General features: G+C 39.1%; 1 protein-coding gene across 5 annotated transcripts in view; it reads right to left on the bottom strand.

Annotated features, from left to right (window-relative positions):
- Positions 1 to 24,464, bottom strand: part of DLC1 (DLC1 Rho GTPase activating protein) — a 406,041-nt gene that overhangs the window by 106,892 nt on the left and 274,685 nt on the right. The window contains exon 6 of one of the 5 annotated variants that reach the window (XM_059909792.1): positions 18,370 to 18,827. The exons of the other annotated variants lie outside the window; for them this stretch is intronic. Coding sequence (XP_059765775.1) covers positions 18,784 to 18,827 — 44 coding nt within the window. The 3' untranslated portion in view covers positions 18,370 to 18,783. Of the gene's footprint in view, positions 1 to 18,369; positions 18,828 to 24,464 lie in introns of those variants that run through there. 5 annotated transcript variants of the gene reach the window in all.

Raw genomic sequence — 24,464 nt, 5'->3', positions numbered from 1 at the left:
AAATCAATACTCCCTTTGAAAAAAAATTTTTAGGTAGTAGTGGGGAGGGGGGAACTGCCTGTTTAGGAAGGGTCTACAGTTTAGTAGATATATTTGATATATACTGATATGCAGGAGTACATCTGTGACTATCATTCTATCTTTCTTTCTAGATATATATGTAGACATATCTATAAAGATTATCTCAAGATTTTTGAGAATCTATGTAGTCTTAATTTCCACAATTGTATATAATTTTCCCCATTAAAAAGCATAGTTTTTTAGGAGAGTTACTGAATATGAAACTTTAACCAGAGAACAATAAAGTTACAAAATATAGATGTTGAGAAGTTGGTTAAATTCACTCACAAGCTAGATGACTTCTGCCCATAATCTTTCTGACAAGAAATTGAAAGTTATCTGAGATTATGGCATTGCTCACAGAAATACCATAGAAGAAAATAGAAAAAGTATCTGCAAAAAAATCATGTAAATGTTAAATATGAGAATTGCAAGTCTAGGCAATAAGCTAAAATTGATTATGAGCTCTCCAACGCAAGGATTACAGTTGATACATTTTAGTATTTTGGGGAGGATGGTGAGTAGAATATAAGTGTTTTTATCTTCTTTTCAAGTTTCCATAGTTAAATGCTACAGCAAGGGTAGGAAAGTATGACAAACTTGTCACCCATCTGTCATTATTGATTGCTTGCTAATAATTTCTTGCCTTTATTTTCTTTTTTAAATCATTAAAACACCCCATATTCCCACAGTTCTCTCCTGTTCTTCTGTGCTAAGCAAATGTTTTTTTTTTCCCCAACTGTGGCTACTTTTAAATAGTGTTTTAGTAATACCAAAATATCCACTAAAGGAGAATATCAAAGGTTACAGCACTGAAATATATCAAAAAAGCTTACAGTATTTATTGGGAGCAAAAAACTTCAGAAGAAGAAATAAAATACACTGAGGCTGCTAATAAATTGTAAAATTGGAACATAAAGTGAACAGAAACAATGGATCTGATCTTTGATAGAGATCCATATTTCAAAAACATTTTTGCAAATTCATTTACCATGTTAAATCAGTTTTGGAAATGCTCTTTCTCAGACTTTTGGAAAGAAGGAAATTGATACTTTGGTATCACAAGGCAGATGGTCCTTATTTTTTATTTGGTACCTGGTGATTCAATAGAACCACTTTAAATTTTCCATCCTTTAGTGACTTGATAGTTAAACACGTATTTTGACATCTTTTGGAGAAATTGTTTTATGCCTTCATTATCTTCAAAATGAAAGCTACATAAAGCATTTGTCATTCTTGCTGCTTTTAAATCTCTTTCTCTGGTTTTAAGTTCTTTATATAAGCCTTAAATAATCTATTAATCTAGGTCATTTCATCTGTAAGAATAGAAATATAAAACGAATAGAATTTTAGTTTTCTCATTCTTCCAGACTGAAAACTACCAAACAAATAATAGGGTAAAAGGTGGGGTAAAAGGAAAGAGAAGGAGAGCGGTATCTTCTGCAGGGAACTTTTACGATACGTATCAACCTGTCTCTAAAACTCATCGGAAGCCACTGTATTAGTTAACAACAAATACAAGTCATGTTTCCTCTGTCTACTAGACAAATAACATAATAATACCATACCATGATTGGTAAGGGAAATGCCAAATTGTTTTCTAGTTCCTTATCATTGAAACTATTTGTTATAGCATGATAGCTATAAAATAGAAATGAAAACTAGGCTGGCATTGAAGAGAACAGAAGAGGAGAGGAGAGGAGAGGAGAGGAGAGGAGAGGAGGGGAGGGAAGAGGAGGGGAGGGGAGGGGAGAGAAAAGAAACCCCCAAACTGAGGAGTGGGGGGCTTTTTCTAAATCTACATGAAGTCCTGTCAGGTAAAATAATCCTATGTGTTGTATATATTAGCGTTCTAGAATGAAAATTGAACAGAACTTACACATTGTATGTTGGCAAACTAAAGCTGATCAAGAGTGAGGTTAAATAAATCATAACCATAGAAAGGTTCTCCTACAAACAGTTGGCACCTTGCCTGATGGATAAGAAATAATCAGTGCCTTCCGTTTAAACAAACAGTGGTATAAATATGTAAATACTCTAGGGAGAATTTAAGTTAATATTACAAAGACTTCCATCTCTGTTGAACAACAAAATAAATGGCATTCTTTTTATTTTGGTCATATAAGACGACCAGCCATGCTGGCCTTCCAAGCTTCCAGAGTGGCCTCTACCCTGTCTGTATCCCTTATTCTCTCCTGGAATAAGTTAGGTCACTCTGTTAAGACACAGTTCAATAGCACTCGCCTTTTCTTTGGAACACTCAGTAATTACTGTTTCTTCTGTTGAATTTCAAGTCCCATGAGGGCAGGGGTTGTGATGACACTGTTTATTGATACGTCTCTAGCAACTAGGACAATGCTTGACATATATGAATGAGTGAATGGATGAATAATGAATCCATGCTTGTTCATTTCCTAAGACCATATTTTCTGCTTATCTTGCTTCATCTGAGGGTTTGGTTTTGGTATTGCTTTTGGCACTCATTTTACCAAAGAAGACTGATTTAGAAAATGTTCATTATGATGTGATATTTTAATGTCATAAATTTGAGAGAAAGATGAAATGGATGAAAAATGATTGCCTGGTTTTAATGACAGGCTGCCTGGTATCATTGACAGCGCTTGTGTTTTCTCAAGTAGCTTTCTCAGAATAGTTTCAAGAACTTCAAACATGCCTTTCATCCTCATGTTATCTCTGAGATACGTGAAGTATTTTCAATATCACCATATAACAGCTGGGAGGCAGGCAGGTCTGAAAGGCAGAAGTCCAGAAATGTTTTCCATTTGACCAAATGTTTGTTTCTACTTCTGGATTTCACTCATTTTTGTTTGACCTAATCAAAATTTGCTTTATTCCAGGTACTGGATTCATTTTTGTTTGTATAGCTTTCTATTTGCTATAGTAGAGATTTTAAAAATGGCTTATGCTTTCCTTTTGAATCTTTAAGTTTCCGGAAGAGATGTTTAATGTGGTGGGAGCTTAAATATAATTTATTTGTGATTTCACAATTACAAGAAACATTTATTCACATTAATTTTATTAATTTATTGCCCTTCTTTATAGTCTCAGAGACAAGGTGAAAGGCTTTTAATAAAAATTCTGCAGGATAATATCAACATTAAAAATGCCCTAATAATGAACTTAAAAACACTGAGAAAACAGACTTTTCCTCAGGAGTAATTACTGGCTATAGGTAATTTAGGAAAGCAAAGTGACCACACATACCTCATGAATGTACACGCATACCCACTGTGTAGAGGCTCACAGTTGTATAGCACACACCCTCAAGGACACTGTTCCAGTCTATGACACTATATTCTTGAAATACATAGACCTAACAACATATACTTCTATATTTCTATATAAAGATAAAAAAAGAAGACCTGGGACTTCCCTGGTGGTTAAGAATCCGCCTGCCAATGCAGGGGACACGGGTTCGAGCCCTGGTCTGGGAAGATCCCACACGCCACGGAGCAACTAAGCCCGTGCACCACAACTACTGAGCCTGTGCTCTAGAGCCTGTGCTCCACAAGAGAAGACACCAAAAGGAGAAGCCCTCACACCGCAACAAAGAGTAGCCCCCGCTTGCCACAACTAGAGAAAGCCCGTGCACAATGATGAAGATCCAACGCAGCCAAAAATAGATAAATAAATAGATTTAAAAAAAAAAGCTCTCACTGAATTTATCAGAAATCTTCACATTTTCAGAAAACATATAACTGGGAAGGTGTTGGAAAGTTATTGGTTTTTAACCCAAGGATATACTATTTTAAAAGACATCACATTAAGAAAGAAAACTAATAAAGCTGGCTTCTCCCATGAATCAAATCTGAAATAGAGGGCTCCTGTTTCCAGTGAAGAAATTCCCCTCCTTGACTCCTCCTCAGTAATAAAACTGTATCTTTTAGGAGCCTTGGCTATGTCTGCAGTAAGGTTCCAACAACGCAGTAACATCTCAGACTAATGTTTCATGAGAATTTGGTACTTTAATGCATGTTTGAGTAAGTGCCTTTTTTGTTTATTTGTTTTCCTTTATAAGAAGATATATCCTTGAACTTCCCCCCACACCAAATGAAGAGTTCAGGTATCATAAAGAACATCTTGCAAGCTGATGTAGAAAGTGAGGAAACATTATTCATGGCTACGAAATACTCAAAATGGCTAAAGAGAATGGAAAATATGCAAATGTGGGTCATTCGAACCATGGAGAGCATCCTTAAATGATTAAGTTAGAGTTCTTAGGTTGTTTCAGTAGTTCTTTAGGAAAGCCACGTTTTACATTTTCAGAACTCTGCTGACAAGCTGTCGAGATAGCTCTCCTCTTTGCTTTGTTCGGTGGCCTTGCAGCCCTACCTTGGGAAGTACAGCCTGTGGCCTGTGGTGACTGTTGGTGTTTCAGGCTCCTCTTATCATTGTAGGACTGACGTATTGTCAAGTCTTATTGAAGAGCCCTTATTTCTGTAGCCGCCGAGGAGATTGGAGTGCAACGGTCCTGCCAGGCGCGCACCCGCCCGGGTGATGTTTTCTTCCTCGGGAACATGGAAAGGCCACTTTTGGGGAAAGGTGTAAGAAGACAAACCAATTGCCACTTCCGAGGGGGAAAATTTGATCCCTTTGTGCTCATATCTTCATCCACTTCCAACGTTACTGATTTACCTCTGCTGGGTTCCAGAGGAGGTAAAAAGGAGAGGGGAAAACGCTTGATTTGAGTGCTCGTGGCAGTGAACCAGTGAAAGAGATGGGTCTCAGTGGACAGCTTTGATAACAGCCTTAGTTCACGATGGGGGTCAGATACTGTCATACCCAGCCCCACAGATGCACACAGCATTTGATCAATCACACAACCACCTAGGAAGAATGCACACACTTCTTATTCATTCGTACGTTCATTCATTCATTTGACAAATAACTTATTGAGTGCTACCATGGGCCAGCACTGTCCTAAGCACTAGAGTTATAGCAGTGAACAAAGCAGCCCCAAATCCCTGCCCTTTCAAAGCTTACATCCCAATGGAGCCTACATTCAACAGTCTCAACAGTCTTATGCCATGATGAAACCACTAGGCTGTTTCTCAAATGTCATTAAATAAATTATTTTAATTAAAAATAATTAACATGTGAAATTTTCTGCCTCAGTGCCAGGCTGGGGAAATTTGAATTTAAGGACTGAATGTGGGAAAATTAAACCTCAAAGAGCTATAAACACACATTCCATTATCTATATATGCTTCAAAAAATATTACCATTGTAGTGCTCTGGAAGGTGGGACAAATTCAAGGAAAATTCAGAATCTACCTTATCTTAGAATTCTATGTTGATTATGAAATATTAAACACTCAGCCTTAGAAATCACATGTATTGTTTCCACTTGTTCAATTCCACCTTATTACATAGGACCGGTGCACAGGCTGGTGGAGTAATCTGCCTGTGTTTCTGCCCATCTCTGCAAAGGGCCACGACTCACTCCCCAACGTATCCCCAGAAGAACCCCTGGAGTCAGTTTAGTGCCGCCAGGTCTCCGATGTGCACCCACAGGGCAGCAGCTGCCTGACATGGTGGGGTGGGGCTTTCCCCAGCTGCCTCCACTCTGGCCCCTCCTGTGTTCATGCTGTTTCCCCGGAAAGGTGTCCTAGATGGTTGTCCTCACCACACTCTCTCCCTGCTCCCTTCTTTCCTGTACACTGTGACAAAGTAAACCGCCCGCAGCATCACTCTCCTCTAATGCCTTTCCTGCTCCAGATGGTCCCATCAGACCCAACCTTGTCTCCTTGCCAGGCTTTCAAGGCCCTGACACTCTGCAACCAACTTAATTTGGTAACAACCACAATCATAAAGTTACCAGCAATATTTTGTATTTTTTCTTATAAATCGATTGTACACAGAAGATCTCATTTGATTAAAATGATCCCCATTGAAAGAGGGTTACACTGAATTTCAGAAAGTTCAAGTGATTTGCTTCAAGCTGCCCAACTGGTAAGTGGAAGAACCAGGGTTAGAGCCCAATGCTTCTGAATTCCAAACCAATTCTCTGGCCGCTGCTTCTCCTTTTCATGACGTACTCTTTGCTCCAGTTAGCTCCAGTCCATTGCCAGTTCCCACCACCAGCCACACTCCTCCTGACTGGTAATACTCTCTTGCTCAATTTGCCCCAAGCCTGTCCCAGCTGGATCTGCCAACACTCTTAGGGTCTCTTCCTTGCTGTAGTCTTCCCACACAGTTGCCTCTTCTTTCTCTGAAATGTTTCTCTAGCGAAGGTTTATTAGCCTAGGGTTTCTCAACCTCAGAATTATTGACATATTGAGACAAATAACTTTTGTTGTGCAGGGGCTGTCCTGTGCATTGTAGGATGTGTATCAGCACCTCTGGCCTCTACCCATTAGACGCTAGTGGTACCTCCAGGTGTTGACAACTAAAAACGTTTCCAGATATTGCCAAATGTCTCCTGGGGGCCAAAATCACCCCTGGTTGACAGTCACCGGCTTAGCCTGTAGTTATTCTCTAGTTGAATGATGTGGGTCTGGTATGTCTCCTCATGAGTTCTGAAGTGTGGGCAGAATGTATTTCCTTTGTATTCCCTGAAGATGTTCTGCACTCAATATATGTTATGGACCCTTGCCTCCCCTTCCAGTTTCAAATGGGAGCCGCTGACCATATCTTCACATTCCTGATTGATTTTAAGTTCTATGGCATAGTAATTAAGAGCCTAGGCTATGAAATTTTAAGAAATGGGCATTAATATCACCTCTCTCAGTTATTAGTTTGTAGCTGTGAGATACGTGCTTGATTTTCTGTTTGTCTATGCTTAGTGTTGACCAATGGAAATATGAGCAAAACACATTGAAAGAGTAAGAAGAAACAAGTGAAATTAATTTCATAATATATTTTATTTAATCTAATACACCAAAATATTACCATTTCAAAATGTAATTAATATAAAAATTATTAATAAGAGCTTTGACTTTCTTTTTGCACTAAGACTTTGAAATTCAGTGCGTATTTTACTCTTACAGCAAGTCTCAAGGAGAGTTAGCCACATTGCAAGTACTCAATGACCACGTGTGTCTAGTGGCTATCAGATATGCTAGTTTCCCTCATTAGACTGTGAGCATCTTGAGGGCAGAGACTGTCTTATTAATTTTATATTTAAAAGCATTACAAATTGTCTTTTAAATAAATTACTGATTTTTCTGGGTCAAAAGCTTAAAAGCTCTTGGGTTGCTTTTTTCCTACTCTGGAAACCATTTTAGCCCTTAGATAAAATACTGGACATAAAAGAAGTTAAGTTTCCTCTCTTAAATGGGTTCCTGTAGACTAAGAGAAAGAAGACCTACATGTATGAACAACTCAATAAAAACAATGTATAATTATTAAGTAAAATGTTTTCAACTAGAAGCTTTCAAAATTGAACGATTGAGAGAAAGAATAGTCTCTTCAACAGTCATGCTGGAGGCCTACATGCAAAAGAAAGAAGCTGGACCCTTACTTTATACAATACACAAAAACTAACTAAAAATGGATCATAGACCTACATTTAAGAGCTAAAACTATAAAACTGCTAGAAGAAAACATAGGTGTAAAGGTCCATGATCTTGGATTTGTCAATGGATTCTTAGATATGACATCAAAAGCAGGAGCAACAAAAAAGAAGCGAGATTAATTGGACTTAATCAAAATTAAAACTTCTGTGCACTATTGAGAGAGTAAGAAGACAACCCACAGAATGGGAGAAAATATCTGCAAGTCAATGGACATTTCTCCAAAGAAGATAATGGTAACAAGTACATGAAAGGAAGCTCCAGGTCACCAGCCATCAGGGAGAAGTAAATCAAAAGCACAATAAGATACCACTTCACACCCACTAGGAGAGCTATAATTTAAAAAATGGAAAATAACAAATGTCAGTGCCAACGTAGAGAAACTGGAACCCTCATACATTGCTGGTGGATGTAAAATGGTTCATCCTCTGAAAAATAGTTTGGCAGTCCCTTAAAAAGTTCAAAATAAATAACTATATGAGCCAGCAATTCTACTAAGTATAGATATAAAAGAATTGGAAATTGGTGTTCAAACAGCAACTTGTACAAGAATGTCCACAACAGGGGGACTTCCCAGGTGGTGCAGTGGATAAGACTCTGCCCTCCCAATGCAGGGGGCCAGGGTTCGATCCTGGTCAGGGACCTAGATCCCATATGCATGCCGCAACTAAGAGCCTGCATGCCACAACTAAGGATCCCGCCTGCCACACTAAGACCCAGCACAACCAAATAAATACATAAATATATTAAAAAAAAAAAAAAAAGAATGTTCACAACAGCTGAACAATAGCTAGTTAAATATTGGGTTGGCCAAGAAGTTCGTTTGGGGTTTTCCATAAGATGTTATGGAAAACCCCAAACGAACTTCTTGGCCAAGCCAACATATTTCACAATAAATATATTTTCACAATAGTTAAAAGTGTAAACAATCCAAATGTCCACCATTGTATGGATAGATAAATAAAATGTAGTATAATCATACAATGGAATACTATTCAGCCATAAAAAGAGTGAAATACTGGTACATGCTACAACATGGATGAAAATTAAAATATTATGCTAAGTGAAAGAAGCCAGACACAAAAGGTCACATATTGTACAATTGCATTTATATGAGATATGCAGAATAGGCAAATAAAGAAAGCAGATCAGTGGTTTCTAGGTGTTGGGGGAGCAATGAAAATGGAGAGTGACTGCTTACTGGGTATGGGGGTTTCCTTTTGGGGTGATTAAAATGTTTTGGAACTATATAATGTGATGGTGCATAGCACTGTGAATACACTAAATACTCCTGAATTGTACATTTTTAAATGGTTAAAATGGTGAATTTTGTGTTTTGTGTATTCTGCCACAATAAACAAAATTGAATGGCTGATAATGGTTCGGCGGCAGGGGTGTCAGTAAGGACTTTTTGAACAAGGTAGGTTTCTGAGCACAGAGGAGATGTAAAATTTGAATTTTCAGCAAAGAAAGATAAGGGTGACGCAGATAAAGGTGGAGGCCTGAGTAGAATGGCCGGTAGGACACGTGGGGTTCATGTAGAAATGCTAAGGAAAGTCCCTTTATATTCTACAATTTTGATCCAAGCAAGAATTGCTTCAAAACACAAAGTATATATTAATCAGATACCAAATGCTCTCACACTGTTAAATACAACCATCAATAAGTGAACACATAAAATAGGATGTTATATTCTTTGTATTTTGTAATCAGATATTGTCTTATTACCCTTAAGAAAAGGAGCAAATACCCTCAGGATCACTCACAGTTCATCAATTTTTATAACATTTGTTTTATAAACACTGTGTTCCTGTGAAGGAGAGAGGTGTGGACACACATAGCATATTTATTTTTTCTACATCAGAGTGGATCCATACATCACTGCTTTAGGAACTAAATACAGTCTTTGATTTACTGTTGCACTAAAGTGCCCCCTGAAATATACAGTTTAAATTGGGACTGTTAACTGTTCATGTGGAGATCAATAGCCTCGGGAGGCGTGACTGTGTCCTGCAGGTGAAGCTCGGTGACAGCCACACAGTCACAGCCCAGAATGTCGGCAAGAAGGGCTGTGGGCTGAGTGATGAAAGGCAGCCCCCCATAAGAAGGTGTTAGGTGATTGCAATTTAAATCTAATGGCGTAGACTTGGGCCAAGGGGGTACTGGAGGTGACTCCTGTGCACAAGGAGGTGAAGGGACTAGCTTTCAAGTCTTCAATTCTTAGCCACTTTAAACTCATTGGGTTTTCTCAGCCCTGAACTAAGGTCATCACCTTTCATGAGTTTTCCCTACAAACTAAACAAACGCTGTTGTGTCGCCACCTCTTTCTCTCCATGGGAGATGTTAGACACCACTGACCCTGATGATTGCTGCTGGCAGCACACCCAAATAGAGACATCTCGATTGGAAAGAGGGCTCAAAAACTGGCTGGCAACCAGAATCCTTACTCAGGGATCCATTCCGCACAATGGGAAAAATTGCTTCCAAAGGCTTCCATTTCTTAATGCCAAGGAAAGCATTGCCAAGTACAAGTTAGACTTAGTTCTTCTTTTAAGAGACAACAAAGAAGATTGAAATTCTGATGTCTAAGAAGGCCTTTTTATTTTATTTTTTAATTTTATTTTAATTTAAAAATGTTTTTGATGTGGACAATTTTTAAAGTCTTTACTGAATTTGTTACAATATTGCCTCTGTTTTATGTTTTGGTTTTTTGGCCGTGAGGCATGTGGGATCTAAGCTCTCCGACCAGGGATCGAAGCCCGCACCCCCTGCATTGGTAGGCGAAGTCTTAACCACTGGACCCTCAGGGAAGTCCCAAGAGGGGCTTTTTATTATTTTCATCAATTAATATTTATTTGGCAACCTTTGGCATTCACGGTACTGTGTGGCAGAAGATATCACAGACACATCACATCAGGAAACTTAGGACCACCCTCAAAAACATATATTTTTATTAAATCACTTAATCACCCACCCTTGCTATTGTAAATAAGAGGTGGGTAGAGGAAGCACCATATTTTCAAACGCTTCAGATTATGGTAAGAAAATTAAACCAAAAAAGGTAGTTAGTATAGATTATCCTATGTTGGATTTTGAGCCATTGTGCTAAAAGTGTTTTGAGAGAGGAAATTTACATTCCACATCAGTATTTTGTTGAGTATACTGATAATGCTTTATGGACATTAGATACATTTTTTAAAAAGGCAAGTTAAGATATTAATTTTAAAAAATTTCCCCTGAGACCTTGCCATCCGATTGCTCCTTCATCAGAAGCTCCCCAAATCTACTGGCTAAAACTTCAAAAGTATTTCTAAAATCCAAACACCACGTGGTGATTCCAGAACTCTTTGCTTCCTACCATAGCTTCCCTCCTGCTTCTGCTGCTTGTTTTTCTGTGATACTGTCCTTCCACACGATTCTGCTGTCTAGGAACTGCATCTTCTTTCTCTGTTATAATGAGAGGAGCTTAGGATCTGGAATCAAACAAACCTGGTTGAAATCCTAGTTCTATCAGTTACTAGTTGTGTGACCTTCTTCAATCTTCCTAAATATTTGTGCCATAATGCCTTCATTTGCAGAATGGGGAGACTGGGGAGAGTAACACTATAGGTTTGTTAAAGGATAGTGTGAAAGACTATATTTAAATCACTTAGTACAGAGTACTGCACACAGTAGGAACTCAATAAAAATCATTACCCTGGCCCATTAGACAAGAACTGTACCTCCCCCCCAGGCCCCGCCCCACAAGCCTCTCAGCTGGTGCCTAATATCTCGTGTGGTATCTCTGCACATAAGCCAGTTGCGCTTTTTTTAAAGAACAATAAATGTTCATTTAAAATAGCATTATAATATGTTTATGTCTGTGAAGCTTATTTTTTGTGTTATGTCTATTTTTCATCATTCCCTTGCTACTTTTCTGCAATGCCACAAGGATTAAAAAGTCTAGAAGAAAAAACTGACCACCAAGGATATTCATTAAACACAGTAAAAAGAGAATACATAAAACTAACTAAAGTTAGTTTAACTTAATGTTCCAAACCAAACTATCAACACTAATTGGTATAGAAACATTTCTCTGTACACATTTTTGAGCAGGAAACTTTAAAAAAAGAATTACTTGGTTGGTTAACACCACTGGAATGTCAATTTCCAATAAACAACAAGCACTCCATTTTATTGGTCTGCTAGGAATACATATATATATGAAAGTAGAGCATTATAATTTGAAAAATTTATTTTAGCCTTAAAGTCTTTAAAACTGGCTTCAACTGTTCCTACTTTCATATTGCTTTTAATTTTTCAGTGGTTAATACATTTCAGTAGAAGGTGGAGGGTTTTAAATTACACAGTAAAACAGAAACAAATCAACAGATTTCCTAAAAATGTGAAGAATGTCTGAAACCAACTCAAATAAAAAGGGCTTCCCTGGTGGCGCAGTGGTTGGGAATCTGCCTGCCAATGCAGGGGACGCGGGTTCGAGCCCTGGTCTGGGAAGATCCCACATGCCGCGGAGCAACTGGGCCCGTGAGCCACAACTACTGAGCCTGCGCGTCTGGAGCCTGTGCTCCGCAACAAGAGAGGCCGCGACAGTGAGAGGCCCGCGCACCGCGATGAAGAGTGGCCCCTACTCGCCGCAACTAGAGAAAGCCCACGCACAGAAACGAAGACCCAACACAGCCAAAAATAAATAAATAAAGTGTAAAATTAAAAAAAAAAAAAAAAAAAAAGGAAAATGTAAAGAGTATGTTTAAGAAGCTGTTTCTTTTTGCATTTATTTTACCCTGTATTGCCATGACCAGATTATTTAGTTTTTGGAATAACTATAGGCTCTGAGGGCATATAAAATACCTGACAACAAAACTTTTTCTTTTTGATTAAAAACATTTGGGATCTTTTGATTATAAGAAGTTACTTAGTATTTCACATACACTGTTTCTGTTTAATATCTGATGATGTTAGAGTGTGGTGGTCATTAGGGATGCCCATCAGAACTTCAGTTCTCCTTTTACTGGGCGTATGTCAAGTTTGTCTTTCACTACCTCCTTGAAGACAAATGTGTCCATATGGCTTGCTTTGGCTAACAGAACATTTCTAAGTAGAAGTCTTTAGGAGCTAGTGGGCAATTCACCCATTCCCCGGCTCTGCCACTGTGGAAAAATTGCAGGAAAAAATGATGCCTGCTCATCATATATGTTTATGCCAGGGTGAAGGAATGCAGAGTATAAGAAATGAGAGGAAACGTGGAGAAGCAGTGGTCAAGGTTATGGAGACATTCAGTGCCAAGTAAAGTGTTTGAACTCTATTTCAAAAGCCATGGAGGATCTTCTGAAGGTGTGTGAGCTGGGAAATGAAGTGACCAGAGCTGGGCTACAGTAGAAGCTGGAAAAGTTTTCAGGTGCACGCTAGAAAAAGCCTAAGCAAAAAGGCCACTGTCACAAATGGACTGTTCAGGCCGATTCTGATGAGAGCTCGGAAAGAAAAGAGAAGTGAGCTCACAGCAGAGACTGAATCCACCGGCACCTTGATCTTGGACTTCCTGGGCTTCAGAATAAAATAAATTAAATATGTTTGCTCCGTAAAGCAACCATAAAGCTTTTATGAAAATAGTGAATCTTCTGTAAAAACGACTATCTACTAGTTTTCTGAGACATGTACACTAAACCAGAGCTTATTTTCTAGAGGATCTCATTGCCTATGAGCAGATGGCAGTCCTGCTGGTCAGAAGAGCTTATTCATGAACTAAGGGGCCACTAAATCTCATTAATGTTTTTTGCTTCTTGGCTGTTGTTGGAGGAATGTAAAATTCTCTGCAAAGTGTGAACAAATGGTGTAGACTCATCTGTTTATTAAGGACTTGAGAGCCTAAGTAGTATCTGAGAGCTACAAATGCCAGTGAAGGTGATTTTAGAACATTTGTGATTGTTTATGGGCAGGGCAGGCTTGGACAGGTTTTGACATGTGTATCCCTGTCCAACAGGACTCGGATACGGGTTGGGGAGTTTTAAGTGGTGGTCAAAGGTGAATTCTATTCTGGGAAGGCTCTGATTTGTTTTTCCTGCACTGCCCACTTCCTTCCTTAAGGAGCTACTTCTTCCTAAACAACATTTCCTTGCTGCATATTAGCACAGGGCAGTGTGTACACTAAGGGTGAGATATGGCAGTATCCACAGGGGTGTGTGCTTACAGATTATCTCTCTTCCTACTATGTCTACTGTAGCTGCTCCTCCAGGGCCAAAGGCCAAGTTACTCATCGCACAAATAGTATAATGCATCAGGTAAGTTAACCACCAAAGACAAAACCAAAAAATGGAAGCTTCTTTAGGAATTTTCTAGGTAATTACAGAACACGGGTTCTTGGATTAGGGACTCAGCCATTCATTTCTTTGTTAGGTTTTCAATGAGTTTTCCTATCTATATCAGGAAATGAAAGGCCAATCTGAAGAATTCTTGGAGAGCTCAGCCACTTAATCTCAACTAATTAAAGTCTGTTGCATAGGCAGAAATGTCTGTCTCTTCAACACTTCTGTGCGATTTTAAATAGAAAGCTGATATTCTTTTGTAAAGGTGGGAGTTCTGCCGGGAAGAAAACCATACTTCTTTGTCAAAGTGGCTCTTGACTGAGAGCATGTTTCCCCTGGACTGTTGAAGTAGTCCCAGGATGCTTTCAAAGGCTTCATTCTCCAGGCACTCCAATCAATGTACTCATCACATCTACATCTGAAGATTTCCCAAACAGGGTAAGTCAAGAGACTGGTCCAACAGAGCTCAGGAAGGAATGTGAACAGCCTGGCTGGCATCTACAACTAGAGAGGGCAAATAGCTCATTCACTCCCTTCTCCCTGCACAGGTACTTCTGAACTCACCGCCGGTTAGAAGGGAGCTAAGAACTCTAAACTGCATGTACAGCACATAGAAGGGGAGGTGCCCATGTCCAAGAGTCCATTTTGGGTGGAACAAAAATAGAGATTGCCTTTTTTCCTGCAGTTGGAGAATTATTTTTTTCCAAAAATTGATTACTTGATTTGAATGTAACACTCTTGGTTAATATTATTTCTGATTTACATTTTGAGTTTTTTCTAGGGAATTAGAGGTACTTTCACATACGCTTTCATATTTTGGTAGAGATATAGAGAAATCAGTGCTGTTTACATGGTAGTGAATAGCACATTTACACTACTCTTTATGAGATATATATCCTATATATCATATACATCGTTCTATACATTATAGAGATCTGCCCCATTGTTTCATTTAATATTAATAAATGCTGATAGATGGATTCAAATAGACTTAGAAGTTACCCTTTTCCACAGTTGACAACATGGTCAGCTTGTACGGTCAAGTCTCAGAACTTAAATTCTGGGAGTGTGGACTTCTCTTTCCTGGCTCCAAGTCTGTCCTTTGGGGGAGATGCCAATGGCAGGCACAAGAACATGGCAATCATAGGTCCTAGATTTTCCAGGGTGGTCTGTATATACAGTACTCTCTATTGTAAGACTATGTGAACTATTTTGTTTCAGAAAATATTTTTCTTTATATCAGGATAGAAGCTACTCGGATTTTCTGTCACGAATTTGAGTCTCCCTGACTCTTTGTAGCTTTGGGAAATGCTTGGACTTTGGTCTGAGGGAAGATTCTATTTCACTTTAGTAGATTGTCCTGGGTATAGACTTGATTGCTTTTGAGCTTTCCTCAAGTGGTTCAAATCAAAGTCTTGAGTACAAACCAAATTGGAACCTCAAGGACTAATACTATGAGGTAGTAACTGCCACTATCAACCATGGCAAATAATTGGGCAAAAGTGAGAAACAGTTCATTAGTACTCTGTGTAGACTATGGCGAACAGGGACGGGACTGATTACTGAGCTTAATCTGAATTTCCTGCTTGCTTCAGTGAAAATATTAACAAACACAACTCATCCTAGTTCTACATGTAGTCTCACATGCTGATTAGTCAACAAGACCTGTATCACCATATCATTACTGCTACTTCTCTCCTATTCAGCTACCAGGAGGCCACTTCTTCTCTTATGCTCCTCCCCCTTTTATTTAAGCCCTAATCCACATCATTTCAGAGCTCACGGGGCAGAAACCCAGAGGCCTGAGAGTCTAGGGACAGGAATCTCAGTGGATTTCCTAGATGATGAATTTGAGGCTGGGAGAAGTTTGTGGTTTGCCCAGTTTCACACAGTAAGTTAACGGCAGAGTAGAGTGTGTGCACTATTTTCTCAAGTCCATTCATTACCATTAGATAAAAACTCAAGATACAGGCTCTATGGTCATGTTGATTCCTTTAACAACAATCAATGCACACTCTCAGGGGGACAGACCTATGCGTTGCAAGACATGATAAAAGATAAATTAAGTTTTTTGGATATTCAATATCTGTAGTTATACCATGGCTAATTTATTGTGACACTGGCTACTGTTTTAAGACTCATCTCACATTTAGGCATGACATACAAAGAGATAAATTATTTAAAAACTCATTTTACACAACTATTTTGATGGCTTTTGTATTTCATTGAATGGACTTTGGCCTGTATATTCTGGTATTTATGTAGCGGGTGTTTGCGCTGGACTTAGTCTTAGACGTGAGAAGGTACTTTACTGAATGTCTCTACCCTGTTCCTTTCCCTTCATTTTTTTCATTAGTAAATGGGATAATTGTAATATTTCAGAGAGCTGTTAGGAAGGCTACAACAGAGTATGTATATCAGGGTACTTTGTAAACTCTAAATCTATATACAGACATGAATAACTCTTGTTGCAACAAAACTGAAGGGGCTATGGTAACGACCTACTAAGTTCTTGTTCTAATATTATTATTAGAGATTTCTTCTCTTTGAATCTGTATATTTGGCAAAAGGGTGTTCTGAAACATGCTTTATTTCCTCTATTGTGACTCATGGTTCCTTTTTAAGGAGTTTCCTGTTCATATTAACAGGAAACACACAATTACCATAGAACATGTAAACAAAATTAAAAAGAGAAAAAATTTGCAAATTATGTATTCGAGGATTCATATCTAGAATACATGAAGCACTCATAACTCAATAATTAAAAGACAACCCAGTTAAAAATTAGGCAAAGGATCTGGATGGACATTTCTTCAGGGAAGGCATACAAATGGCCAATAAGCATAAAAAGATGATCAGCAGTATTAGCCATGAATACAGAATGGGAAATGTAAATCAAAAACACAAAAAGATACCATGTCACACCTGCTAGGATGGCTATAATCAAGAAGACAGACAATAACATTTGTTGGTGAGGATGTGGACAACTTGGAACTCTCATACACTGCTGATGAGAATGTAAAATGCTGCTGCTGCTTTGGAAAATAGCCTGGTAGAGCCTCACAAGGTTAAACACAGAGTTATCATATGATCCAGCAATTTCACTCTTAGGTATATACCCAAGAGAAATGAAAATATATGTATACACAACAACTTGTATAAGAATGTTCATAGTAGTATAACTTATAATAGCCCAAAGCAGAAACAACCCAAATGTCTATCTACTGAAAGATGGATAAATAAAATGTGGTATATACATATAATGGAGTATTTGGTAGTAAAAAGAAATAAAGTACTGACACATGCTACATATTATGAACCTTGAAAACTTTAAGTGAAAGAAGCCAGTCGTAAAGAACCATATTTTGCATAATTCTATTTATATGAAATATTCAGAATAGACAAATCCATAGAAAGCAAAAGTAGATGAGTAGTTGCCTAGGAAGAGGGGGCAGGGAGAGGTTGGGGGAAAAAAGGAGAGTGACTCCTGAGAGGCACAGGGTTTCTTTCCTTTCCTTTATTCCCTCTATCTTTGTTTCCCAACTTTATTTAGATAAAGTTGATTTATAACATTGTGTAAATTTAAGGTATACAACATGTTGATTCGATCTAGGGTTTCTTTATGAGGTGAGGAAATGCTCTAAAATTGCACAACTCTGTGAATATACTAAAAACTATTTGGATTATACACTTTAAAAAGGTGACTTGTACAGTATGTGAATTATATCTCAATAAAGCTTTTGAGAGATGGTGGGGAGGGGAAATATCCTTCTTTTTCCTGGATTCTAAATTGCATTTTTCCTTAGGAATAATGGATGACTTCACAAGATGCAGGAAGCAAGCTCTCTACCTCCAGACTGATGAAGAGAACCTGGGCCCTAGAAACTAATGATAAATTCTGGAAGTGTTCATTTCCTTCAAATTGGTGACTTGCAGTTATCGGAAACATTTCTATCTTAGACCAGATGGATTAGTAAAATGAATTTGGTGCCGTGCAGACCAAAGAAACTAATGGCCAAAAGCTTTGATGCTGTCAAACAACTAAGCAAATAACACATTAGATGAAAAGAAAACAGATGCACAGACACCACCAAGGGAGGCTTTGATCTCCTCTGCGGTGACTGCAAGCTCCTAAAGCACACTGAAGGCTGTTGCTTTTCCTAATGAGCCTCCCCTGCCTTATTAGGGTCAGTGACTTCATGTGCACCAAACAGGCGGGAAACTGCACTGCCTTCTAAGAGGGGACTTTGAAGTTTTACTGATACTAACCAATAAACCATTTCTTGCACTCTCAGCCAGTAAATAGTGATTATAGGATATCTTCAAAAATACTATATTTAGCCTCTGCTGGTGTGAACAGAAGGTGCACCAGAAAGGGTTGCAGCCAAAAGTCAAGAACACCTTGGAAGTCCTAATCAGACTCATGCAGCAGTTTGCTTTTTCTAGTTTATTGCCCTTTTTTTTTTTAAGCTTAAAAGTCATTGTTTGTCTCATGATACTGGTAATTTCAACAGTAAATCGTAAAGCAAGGTTAGGTTGTGATGCATCTAGGAGAGCGCACGTCACTCCTCTTTTAGGTTTTGACACTTGGGGAGTTGAGGGAAGACAGGCTGCTTACGTGGAGTGTTTGGAGTATGTGTAGAGGTGGCTTCGATCCAGATAGACAGAGTTTTCAGGATTACATCACGAAGAAACACCACACCAGAGGGTTGTAAGATTTGCCACTTTGCTTGTGGTTGAAGAAGGGGCTGGTGGGTCACTGTGTCACATGCACACGTGACTAACAGGGGAGAGACACTGGGGCCAGGATACCCAGCACAGGAGAAAGCGGGGCTCGCCTGTCACAGGACTTGTGCACTACACAAATAAGTGCCTGACCTTCAAGTTCTTTAAATTCGTGGTTTTACTGCTGAGCCTCGATGTCTTTTAAATCCTGACAGGAAGACAAAAAAAAAAAAAATCAAGAGAGGGTTTTTATTTTTGTTAACTGATGGAGATGATTGCCATTTTCTGTCTAATGTATCACCAAAGAGCAACAGCCTTGGGGTCAAACGAATTTGGTCAGAATCGTAGATTCACCATCGACTACTGTATATACATTTGGGCAAATTACTTAACCTTCTTACTCTTCCATGACCTCATTTATTAAATGAGCTGGTCTCTAGTGTTTCTATTCTTCTAAATATTTTAAATTAAAAAAGATACAGATAAGTTATTAATTCCTAATTTACAAAAGGAATATGTGTTCTTCGCAGAAAATTTAGAAAGCACAGAGAATCAAAGAGTTGGAAATTTCTTTCACTTTTCTTGGTCACTGATTCTTTATAATCTTGTACGTTTCAAGTCAAAGATTATTAGAACAGGGAGGTATGGCAGCAGTTATCTTGTCCAACCCTCTCATTTAACAGATGAGGAGCCTGAGATATGACTTCTCCAAGGTCGTACAGCATACTTGATTGAGCACATCACTGTGCTCAAATTAGTTTAAAATGTCTTGTCTCCTAATTGTTTGCAAATGGCATTTTTTGATCTTCCCCTTGAATGTTCTCTACAAAAGTGGGAAATTTGAACCATCATTTCTTCTATACAGGTATGCCTTGGTTGCATTTTCTTCACAAAGGGAATCTTTGTAACTTTTTAAAAATATATATATCTGTGTCCAGCTGCTGATGTCTCCAGAAAACACAAATAACCCAAGAATCCCTGAATATCTGGCATATCCAATTTAGCCCGCTATGTGTACGTTGGTTCACTCTAAGTCTGTCACAGTGGCCCTTCTTCTTGAGTTCTTATTTCTTTAATCAGTGTGGTGGCAGCTGTTCTCCTAAATAGAGAGGTGGCCCTATCTCACTTGGCCATTGGTGTCTGCAGCAGACACAGTATGGGGTCAGGGGTAAAGCAGTATCAGGAGAGGAAAGAGCCAAGCTTACGGGGTGGGGGATAATGACAGTTCTGGAGCAATGAATGTTGAAGCTGGGCTGGGGGATGGTGTGTGGGGACAGATTAAGATTCTCGTTCTCTGCAGTCAGCCACACACACTAACTATGTAGCCAGTGTTGTTGCTGTTGTTGTTTTTTTTTTGGACGCTCTGTGCAGCATGTGGGATCTTAGTTCCCAGACCAGGGATCGAACCCATGCCCTCTGCAGTGGAAGTGTGGAGTCTTAACCACTGGACCACCAGGGAAGCCCCTGTGTAGCCATTCTTACTTCTTTCTTTCCCATTCTAACCTGACGATTCAACTAAAGTCACAGGGTGTGAAGACAGCCACGGCCAGAAGGCTACCCGCCCATTACCCGCCTTCATTTCAAGCGAGTTAAAGTTGCCTTGGCGATTGTAAAAGACTCGTTTGCTTCATCATTTCTGGAATTTTAAAGTCAAGTACAAGTTAGTGCTGTACATTCATAAAATACCACATTGTATTAGGGTTCTTAAAAATAGCTATTTATTTCATTTTATTGTCTTCTTCTGTAATAGGTGAAAACTCTTTTTAACATGAAAGAAATAAAGCTCTTCCATTATTAGTTCTGTTTGTTTTCTCTGAAGGAGCAATAATAGTTTGGGAGAAATAATGGAATATTTAGCAAAATAAAGTATTAAAAGTACAGTATTTATTCATATTTTTGACTACTGCTAAATAGGTATTTTACAACTCTGGTTTATATTTTTTTACGGCCCTTGGCCATTGTTATCCCCACTTCAGACAGATACTCCTATTTTCAACTGAGAGAAATTTCAATACATTTTTAGCATGTTCTCTTTCTTCCTAACAGTTAACATTTTTTTCTCAAAACATAAGGTATTTTAAAGACTATTATTTTTAATATTTTATTCAGATCATGGAGTATATTCCATAGAAGGAAATTTGCATAGGATAAGAATGTACTCGGTAGGAATTTCAAATAAACGTCCTATAATCCCACAATCAATATGTACCTCATCTTCTATCACAGTGCTTCAGTTTCAATAAAATATTTAAACACATAAATGAAGGTATAATAATTTGGCCTGTCATCTGGATATTTCATCAATGCAATGTTTTGATATTTCGATATGCCTGAGTTGTTCATTTTCATGAAGCTGTTTGATATTAAATAAACATGATCTTCATATGCCATAAATCCTTAGAGCAAGGGAGTCTGGGATTGAGGATCTGGTTGCAGGGAGATGAATTCTATTGGTTTACTGTCTCTTTCTGAGGCTAACATCATAACACTGAATGCCACAAAGTCTCAACCACTCAACAAGCTATAACAATTAAATGTTTTCTTTGTCTTTTTTTTCTTTCTTATTTTTAAAATAATGGGGTATATTCAAGGCAATGTAAAACCTTGAATCACACTGCAGTTATTTTTCACACAACTTATTTGTGTGTATTCAAAAAAACTGGTAATAGCACGCAATTCACTCTAAGCTAGATACTGGTCCCTCATCCATTAGTTGAAGACAAACACAGGTTCCAATAAAACATTTAGTAAGTAGCTGGGTAATTCAGGACAGGTCTATTTCAAGCCCATTTCCTGTTTACATAAGTATCCTAGTCTAATTCTAATTAGCATCCTGAAATCAGCCTTAATTAGTACTTATATTTTGGCTATGTAGTTGTTAATTTAAGACGACACAGACTATGAAGAAAAGATCTGTATATATGGAGATCTGAAGACAATACTACAAATGAAGAAAACTGTTTCTAAGCACTACAATCTCAGAGCAAAGGAGGCTATCCAGGAGAACATCTGTTAAGTGGTAGAAATACCTTTGCTTGGTTCCTTTTTTAAAACATCTATCTTAGGCTGAACTTAAAACAATGGTGCATGTACGTTGCATTTGTCAAATGAACATTGGAGAGTTGTATGGATTAAATTTTGAAGCCACACTTAACCAGAAAAGGCACACAAATGCTGAAAAGTTGAATTTTGTGGGGTCGGTTTGGCATGGGATCCCGGCAAAGAAAAGAGTTATGTATTAAGAAAAAAAAGTCCAAATTACTGACTTATAAATAATGTTGTTTTAAAAGAAGACAAACCAGAAATTATTTTGAGACCTTTAGTTAAAAGTATGTATGGACGGTCAAGACTGAATTCTGGGGCCTGTAGTCCTGACCAGCCTTATCTGTTAAGCACTGCTCTTATTCTGCTTCTTTCAGAAAAGGAAAGAGAAGGAAAACCTCACTTCCCAAGTGCTGGCTGTGTTCCAGACACTACAGTCAGAGGATGACCTGAGGAGTTGTCTCATTTAAACACCATCACCATTCTATAAATTAGACATTATTGTGCCTATTTTTGAGGTGAATCACAAAACTAAGATTCAGAAAAGTTAAGTATCTTGCCCAGGCCATTCAGCTATTAAACTACTGAGACAAAATCTGAACCTAACTCTTATTTATTCCAAAGCCCATGTTCTTTGCTGTTTACACATTTTGCAGCCTCTAAAAGTTGGTCTGAATTGATAAGGCAGAGGCTGAATTCTGAGCGGAGTCAGGAGCCCATGAGACAGTGAAGCCAGGCTACCTGGGACGGGCCTTGCTCTGGGGACAGAGAAGTGGGTGGGAAGTGGTGCTCCTCTGCATCCCAGTGGTGGAGAAGATTTCACGCTCCTGCTGCTGACCTGCGAGCGCTCTGTACTATGTACAGGAGTCACCTGTACTATGCAGGTAGGACAATCTTCATTACTGTGCACGTCACACTCAAAGCACCAATTACCATGGTATGTTAATATTAAAAGGTAAGGTAGGAGATTGGTTCAAGATGGCGGAGTAGAAGGACGTGCTCTCACTCCCTCTTGCGAGAACACCGGGATCACAACTAGCTGAACAATCATAGACAGGAAGACACTGGAACTCACCAAAAAAGATACCCCACATCCAAAGACAAAGGAGAAGCCACAATGAGACGGTAGGAGGGGCGCAATCACAACAAAATCAAATCCCGTAACTGCCGGGTGGGTGACTCACAGACTGGAGAACACTTATATCACAGAAGTCCACCCACTGGAGTGAAGGTTCTGAGCCCCACGTCAGGCTTCCCAACCTGGGGGTCCGGCAACGGGAGGAGGAATTCCTAGAGAATCAGACTTTGAAGGCTAGCGGGATTTGACTGCAGGACTTTGACAGGACTGGGGGAAACAGAGACTCCACTCTTGGAGGGCACACACAAAGTAGTGTGCACATCGGGACCCAGGGGAAGGAGCAGTGACCCCATAGGAGACTGAACCAGACCTACCTGCCAGTGTTGGAGGGTCTCCTGTAGAGGCGGGGGGTGGCTGTGTCTCACTGTGAGGACAAGGACACTGGCAGCAGAAGTTCTGGGAAGTACTCCTTGGCATGAGTCCTCCCAGAGTCCTCCATTAGCCCCACCAAAGAGCCTGGGTAGGCTCCAGTGTTGGGTCACCTCAGGCCAAACAACCAATAGGGACGGAACCCGGCCCCACCCATGAGCAGACAAGTGGATTAAAGTTTTACTGAGCTCTGCCCACCAGAGCAACAGCCAGCTCTACCCACCACTACCCACCATTACTGAGCTCTACCCACCAGTTTCCCTCCCATCGGGAGACTTGCACAAGCCTCTTAGATAGCCTCATCCACCAGAGGGCAGACAGCAGAAGCAAGAAGAACTACAATCCTGCAGCCTGGGGAACAGAAACCACATTCACAGAAAGACAGACAAGATGAAAAGGCAGAAGGCTATGTACCAGATGAAGGAACAAGATAAGACCCCAGAAAAACAACTAACTGAAGTGGAGATAGGCAACATTCCAGAAAAAGAATTCAGAATAATGACAGTGAAAATGATCCAGGACCTCGGAAAAAAATGGAGACAAAGATTGAGAAGATGCAAGAAATGTTTAACAAAGACCTAGAAGAATTAAAGAACAAATACCTAGAAGAAGTAAAGAACAAACAAACAGAGATGAACAATACAATCACTGAAATGAAAAATACACTAGAAGGAATCAATAGCAGAATAACTGAGGCAGAAGAATGGATAAGTGACCTGGAAGACAGAATGGTGGAATTCACTTATGCGGAACAGAATAAAGAAAAAAGAATGAAAAGAGATGAAGACAGCCTAAGAGACCCCTGGGACAACATTAAATGCAACAACATTTGCATTATAGGGGTCCCAGAAAGAGAACAGAGAGAGAAAGGACCTGAGAAAATATTTGAAGAGATTATAGTCAAAACTTCCCTAACATGGGAAAGGAAATAGCCACCCAAGTCCAGGAAGCGCAGACAGTCCCAGGCAGGATAAACCCAAGGAGAAACACGCCAAGACACATAGTAATCAAACTGGCAAAAATTAAAGACAAAGAAAAATTATTGAAAGCAACAGAGGAAAAATGACAAATAACATACGAGGGAACTCCCATAAGGTTAACAGCTGATTTCTCAGCGAAACTCTACAAGCCAGAAAGGAGTGGCATGACATATTTAAAGTGATGAAAGGGAAGAACCTACAACCAAGATTACTCTGCCTGGCAAGGATCTCATTCAGATCCGATGGAGAAACTAAAACCTTTACAGACAAGCAAAAGCTAAGAGAATTCAGCACCACCAAACCAACTCTACAAATG

The sequence above is a fragment of the Balaenoptera ricei genome, chromosome 21 (genome assembly GCF_028023285.1).
Source record: "Balaenoptera ricei isolate mBalRic1 chromosome 21, mBalRic1.hap2, whole genome shotgun sequence".
NCBI lineage: Eukaryota > Metazoa > Chordata > Mammalia > Artiodactyla > Balaenopteridae > Balaenoptera > Balaenoptera ricei.
Note: the sequence above shows the minus strand (reverse complement) of the source record. Positions and strands in the feature narration are given on the sequence as shown.